Genomic DNA, 7,086 nt, shown 5'->3' on the forward strand with positions numbered 1-7,086 from the left:
TTTTTCGGTGTAGATATCCTGTTAGTAAAATTTTATTTTCCTTAGTCAAAAAGCTTGATAATTTAATACAAACTTCCTCGTGAGATTTTACACTGGTTAAAAAAAACTGTCAGTATACCTGAACAAAATACATAGAATTTCCACAAACCGCATTAATTTAATTTTACACAATAACGTGTTGACATATCTATTAATAATATTTATCAAATAAAAACCAAATAATATAATATGACATAACACACAATTTTATTCAAATTAATTCAGGTACATATACAATAATTTACATATTATACAATTTATTTATTATACATTATAACACAATTTTATTCAAATTAATTTAGGTACATATACAATTATTATTTACATATAAAATTATTTACATATTATACAATATATTTATTATACATTATTACAATAGCATAGCCATAATTTGAAAAAAAAATTGAATTAAAAAAGGTTTGTTATTAAGTGATTACAAGAATACTAAAGGTAATTTTTTAAAAGCTACCTATTGCCTATTTATAAAAGTTTGATAATTTATGATCATAATGCTAGGTCTTTAACACATAAATAAACAGAATCAAGTTTAGCATGATTAAATATTACTGGGTGACATTTAGATACCTATGTTTAAGCTCATTCCCCATTGTTGACCCTGTTTTACTAAAATGTTAAATTAGTTTTGTAGAATATTATAGATCGTTGATGGGTTATTGCCGAACAATATAAACTTTGTCCTTATAGCTGATTTGAATCGACTATTTTTATTGCACCTGTAGACGATCTAATCACTTGTTTTTTATAATTATATAAGGATTTGTGATGATTTTAATCATTTCATTATTATTGCACTCTATTGCAGATGCCATAATGAACATTATTTATTTATTTATTTATTTATTTATTTCAACGGATCAAACGATCCAATTACAATAATTTAAAATAATATAATTAGTTCATAAATTAATATTAGAATACAATAATAACACAGTAATAATACAATAATAATAAAGTAATAAATCAGTACAACATATTTAAATACAACAAATTTTGTTTACATAGCTATTAAATAATTCAATGGAATATTATAAGGTGATATTATTAGGTGATAGGTGTTTTAATTGCATTAATATAACTTATTAATATTTAATAATATTATAATCTCAATAATAATAATCATTATTATTCATCCCATAGGCGCAAATAGACAAATTATTTTGGGGGGACTAAAGCCCCTCTTATAATATTTTCTAAAAATTATATATGCTCAGTACTAATTACTGACTTTTAAACTGGGGGGACTTGGCAGAAATTTGGGGGACTAAGTCCCCCCAAGCCCCCCCCCCCTATTTGCGCCAATGATTCATCCATCTTGAATTATATCTGAAAAATAAATACTTTTATTAAAACTCCTTGTAAGACAAGAATAGGCAATAGAGTGTGCAGGAATACGGTTACCTACCTTATCAGAATAGATAAGCGCTAAACGTCCGGGAGCTAACTTCACAGACATTTCACGAGTTATATTATAGTGGTTACGACATTAATTAAATCAATACTGTTAATTATAATATAGAGTAGGTATTTGGTTATGAGTTTACGATTTACTACAATTTCAACATGTCTGAAGTAGACGGTAAGTAAAAAACTTAAATACTTCAATACAATTAGCTACTTGAGCATATAATATTATGCTTAGTTTCATAGTTTCATACTATCAATAATATGCTTTAAAATAGTTGGTATTTTAATGGTTTTTTGACTAATTGTATTTAACATTTTTATTCAATTCATCAATTGCCTTCATATTAATTACGGTTATCTTCTAGATTACCTTTATATTAATTTAAAATATATAATAATTTGTTTAAGTTAGTTAAGTTGGGTAAATTAAAGTGTTTAAATGCTAAATAATGCAAAGTTAATTGTAAATTAAAAATATATTTATGTATTTTTATGAATGTTCAATTTTATTTAATTTTTAAAATTTTTGTAGAAAACATATCCAAATTAAGCCATGAAGAACGAATGGTTTCCACAGTTGCTGAAATTATTCAGAAATTGTTGATTGCGCAAAAGGAAAACAGAGATGTAAACTTAAATAAGTTAAAATCTCAAATATCATCAAAATATGGACTGAAATCATCTCCCCGACTCGTTGATATTATTTCAGCTGTTCCCAATGATGCCAAAAAATTATTGTATCCAAAGTTGAAAGCAAAACCTGTTAGAACAGCTAGTGGAGTGAGTGTGAAAATACAATTATTAGTTACCTAAATTTAAATAAATACTTTCTATTTATACTCATATATTTTGTTAATTTACAATCATGTAGGTTGCAATTGTTGCAGTTATGTGTAAGCCACATCGTTGTCCTCACATAAATATGACTGGAAATATATGTGTATACTGTCCCGGTGGTCCAGATTCCGATTTTGAATATTCTACGCAGTCATATACTGGTTACGAACCTACTTCAATGAGAGCTATTCGAGCACATTATAATCCATATGTTCAAACTCGCCATAGGGTTGAACAGGTACTATATGTTATGAAATTGTATTAATTTAATCGTAGTGTGCAATATACATTTTGTGATGTATGCAAATCATTATTCTAAGTAATTGTTGTTTTTAAAAAAAAAATATTGTTTATAAATTGAAATAATTAAAACACTAAATTTATTACAATTTTTTACATTTAAGACTAGAATTTAATTAATTTTTTTATTGAGCAAATACATTTTTTATTAATGACATAAGCGTTTGGATAGAATTAATGAAATGAAAAAAGGTAAATCCAAAAAATGTATTTTCCAGTTCATCTAAACTTTGGTTATATAATATAAAAACTACTTATTTATTCAATATTAAATATTTTTGCATTGACATTATTAGAAAACAATTCTACAGCAGTATTTTAATGAGTTATTTTTCTCAAAATGTAATATTTGCATTCAATTTTTACTACAAAATTATATCATTAAAACAAATACAATGTCTGACATTGGGGATATTTATAAAACTGTCTTATTATTTTATGTGTAATTATGAGAAATTATTACAATTATTAACTATACTACTATTAAATTTATACATTTTATTATTATTATTATTAATAAATATTTTTATATATATATATCAATTATATTATATATAATATAGTATAACAAATGGTGAACCTGGTGGCAGGGTGATAAATTGTATACGTTGCTGTGATAGGGGTATGATAGGTCAATAACAAACAAGTACTCAAAAATGTATGTTTGTATTTTTTTTTTAATTTAAAAAAGATTTTTATTTTTTACAAATAAACATGTATATTATAATGAGTATCTATCATGTGTCTTATAGATTTTTAAATTTAACTATGAAATAATTATAAACAGGGTTTTTTACAATTAATTGTACTTTTTTAAGATTAATACTAAATTTTAATGCTTAAAAATTATTTATTGTATGTTTATAGCTTAAACAATTAGGCCATAATGTTGATAAGGTTGAGTTTATAGTAATGGGAGGTACATTCATGAGTTTACCCGAAGACTACCGGGATTATTTCATAAGGAACTTGCATGATGCTTTATCAGGTCATACCAGCTCTAATGTTCGAGAAGCTGTCAAGTATGTATTAAACTATAATATATTTTTATTTTGGACAAATGTTTTATGTTAATTTGTTGTTTTTACTTAGATACTCTGAAAGAAGTAATGTAAAATGTATTGGCATTACAATTGAAACTCGACCAGATTATTGTTTGAATAGACATTTGACTGACATGTTAAACTATGGTTGTACACGATTAGAGATTGGTGTTCAGTCTGTGTTTGAAGATGTTGCACGAGACACTAACAGAGGTCATACAGTTAAAGCAGTGTGTGAAACATTTAATCTTGCTAAAGATTGTGGTTTTAAAATTGTATCACATATGATGCCTGATTTACCTAATGTAGATCTAGAAAGAGACCTTCAACAGTTTAAGGTATAAATTAAAAATATAAATAAGTTAAAATATATTATTTACCTAATTGTTTTATTTTATCTATATTTATTAATGTTCAGGAATTTTTTGAAAATCCAGCATTTCGAGTTGATGGTTTAAAAATTTACCCTACTCTTGTAATGAGAGGCACTGGTTTATATGAGCTGTGGCGTAGTGGACGATACCGGAGTTATTCACCATCTGAATTAGTAGATTTAATTGCTCACATTTTAAGTCTTATTCCTCCGTGGACGCGTGTGTATAGAGTTCAAAGAGATATTCCAATGCCATTAGTTACGTATGTATACATAAAATCTAACTAAAATTATTTTTTTTTTATTTGTCGCATATCTAATTTTTTATTTTATTTTCAAAGATCTGGAGTTGAACATGGGAATTTACGAGAACTGGCCTTAGCAAGAATGAAAGATCTTAACTTACAATGTCGTGATGTTCGAACTAGGGAAGTTGGAATTCAAGAAATACATAATAAAATTCGGCCATTTGAAGTATATTATAATATAATTTATTACATAAAAATTATGATAGTACTTAGCAAACTAAATAGGATTAAATGAAATTGTTTACTAAATGATTAATTATTTTTTTACTGTTCTTAATTATTCTTTATAATACATAGTTAATACTTAATAGTATATGGTTGGTATATTATTTGTAATTTTATTTTTATTATTAATCATATTATTTTAGATTGAATTGATACGCAGAGATTACGTTGCAAATAATGGGTGGGAAACATTTTTATCGTACGAAGACCCTGAACAAGACATTTTAATAGGTTTATTAAGATTGCGCAAGTGTACAGATTCGTTTAGGTATAAACGAATATATATTTTATTTCATTTTTGGGAACTTTATAAATTATTTTATTGTACATACATTATTTATAGACCTGAGTTAAAAGGAAGAGTTTCAATCATACGAGAATTACATGTGTATGGTAGTGTAGTTCCTGTTCGATCTAGAGATCCAACCAAATTTCAGCATCAAGGATTTGGTATGCTATTAATGGAAGAAGCTGAAAGAATATCTTTAGATGAACACAAGTCTACCAAAATAGCTGTTATTTCAGGTTTGTTTATATTTAAAATGATAATGTATAGAAACATTGATACTGGTAGTTATAATCAATGTTAGCGGTCAAAGTTACATCAGAGACAAGTTATTATTTGTCTAATACGCTATGCGCTTAAGAGGACGTCACTCCGCATGTCTTGTCTCCGTCTTACAAATGCGTAACATACCAAATTTGTATGGAAATGTTTTGTCGGAAGTTTTTTTACCATAATTCAGTTTTTAAGTGAGTTATAGCTTGTATAATAAATGTAAATTAAAAATGCTCATAACTCACTTAAAAACTGAATTATTGTAAAACTTCCTACAAAACACAGTTAATGTTCTTACTATCAAGTTTCATAATAGGTCAATTCACGCTAATTTTTAAGCTAACGGTATATAAAACTTAAATTTCTGAGCTTAAAATTTGTATGTTACGTGTTTGTAAGACAGAGATAATACTTGCGTCCTCTTAATATTATGTATCAGTTTATCAGAAAATGCCATATTATTAAAATATTAAAAGCTGTAATTTATGACAGTGGAGTCCACTGCCCACCATTCTAAACCATGCATGACTGGCCTCACAACTATCTTATATTTCAACGGCATCCTCTTGTCGTACAAAATACCTAACGCTTCTCTCCACTTCATCCATCCACACATTGTGCTTTTTTCTTGATCGCCATCCTCAAAACCTCCATTCTTTGTACCACCAATTTGAACCTATTCGCTGCAATACTGCATCATCCCCCATCTTCATCCCATGCCTTGTCCCATCATTTTCTCAATTACTTCCTCCAAAATAATACACAATTGTCTTTGTTAAGCTTCTACTTATCTATAGACATTGTTAACAAATACCCACTTATTATTATAAATCCTTTTTGTTTTAGGTGTTGGTACTAGAAACTATTATAAAAAACTTGGATACCACTTGGATGGACCTTATATGTCAAAACAATTATAATTGTTATTTTAACAACAAATGTTCTAAACAAGGTAAAAAAAAAATGAAATATTATGTAATTATATTTTGTATCGAATAAAAACAAAGTTATTTGACAAATCATTAGTTTTATTATTTAATTGCATTCAATATTATTTTATTACAGATCCATTATTTTGTATACAATAAACTCTAAGCTACAAATTTGTATTTATGTGAAGAACAGGGTGGGCACTCCCAGGTGGAACTTGGGGGCGGTACTGTTTATTGTTGATATGTTGGTGATGAATTAAATTATTGAATATAATAAATTTATTGTTAAAGTAAACAAATGTTATGTATGAATTATAATATTATTACTATTACTTTTTAGATTCTTAGCAGAGCGAGGAAGCTAGTGGTTTTATAATGGTGTTTATTATTTTTTATTTTTTTATTTTTTTTACTCTGTATACAAAATATCTACCAGAAATAGTGCTTTAATTTCAATATATAGACATATAGTACCTTATCTTTTAGCAAAGTGGATCAAGATGGTACGTTAGGGAAGTTATTTTTTGATTTTCTCAATAGTTATTTAATGCCACGGGAAAAATTAACGACAAATTACAAAAAACCGCTAAAAAGTGGATTTTAATTTCTAACATTTTGTTTATCATCATAAAAACGAATAAAAAAAAATAATATTTTAATATTAATTCAACTTACATATTGTTATAATAAATAACAACAATATAAAAAATATTCAGACTGACAAACCGTCTCCGCTCAGAATCGTTTTTTCTATGCAAGGATATAATATCATTGAATTCAAGTTGAATACAATCCAATATACATTGACCCATTTATAACCTACTGAACCGCAGAGCGACATCCACTTTTTTATAAACCATCTTGTTTCATATTGCATTGTTAATTTACGTGTAAAACTAAACCAATTATTTATTTTTCTATCACAATCTTAAAGTAGATATTAACCACCTAACAAAATATTTTAAAATTTTAAAATACTCTCATCAATCTAAATAGTTAGTGAAAAATGTTGTTTTTAATTTAGTGATGGAAAACTTTTTATAAA

General features: G+C 26.4%; 1 protein-coding gene across 2 annotated transcripts; it reads left to right on the forward strand.

Moving 5' to 3' along the window:
- Window positions 1-1,478: 1,478 nt before the first annotated feature.
- Window positions 1,479-6,323, forward strand: LOC100161632 (probable elongator complex protein 3). Of its 2 annotated transcripts, XM_016804963.2 has the most exons (11): window positions 1,479-1,636; window positions 1,997-2,244; window positions 2,336-2,539; window positions 3,469-3,623; window positions 3,694-3,982; window positions 4,063-4,280; window positions 4,359-4,491; window positions 4,694-4,818; window positions 4,894-5,075; window positions 5,956-6,061; window positions 6,175-6,323. In XM_016804963.2, exons 1-10 carry the CDS (start codon window positions 1,621-1,623, stop codon window positions 6,027-6,029), a joined length of 1,644 nt encoding a protein of 547 aa, XP_016660452.1. In that variant the 5' UTR covers window positions 1,479-1,620; the 3' UTR covers window positions 6,030-6,061; window positions 6,175-6,323. The 2 variants fall into 2 exon arrangements, with proteins under 2 accessions (XP_016660452.1, XP_001947006.2); XM_001946971.5 differs by lacking the exon at window positions 6,175-6,323 and having other exon boundaries at window positions 5,956-6,128.
- The last annotated feature ends 763 nt before the right edge of the window (window positions 6,324-7,086 follow it).

Source organism: Acyrthosiphon pisum, chromosome A1 (genome assembly GCF_005508785.2).
Source record: "Acyrthosiphon pisum isolate AL4f chromosome A1, pea_aphid_22Mar2018_4r6ur, whole genome shotgun sequence".
NCBI lineage: Eukaryota > Metazoa > Arthropoda > Insecta > Hemiptera > Aphididae > Acyrthosiphon > Acyrthosiphon pisum.

Bases quoted from the DNA above. Each gene is read 5' to 3' on its own strand.
- LOC100161632 (XM_016804963.2), top strand. The intron at 3,624-3,693 runs GTATGTATTAAA...GTTTTTACTTAG, and splicing joins AATGTTCGAGAAGCTGTCAA to ATACTCTGAAAGAAGTAATG. The intron at 4,819-4,893 runs GTATAAACGAAT...CATTATTTATAG, and splicing joins AAGTGTACAGATTCGTTTAG to ACCTGAGTTAAAAGGAAGAG.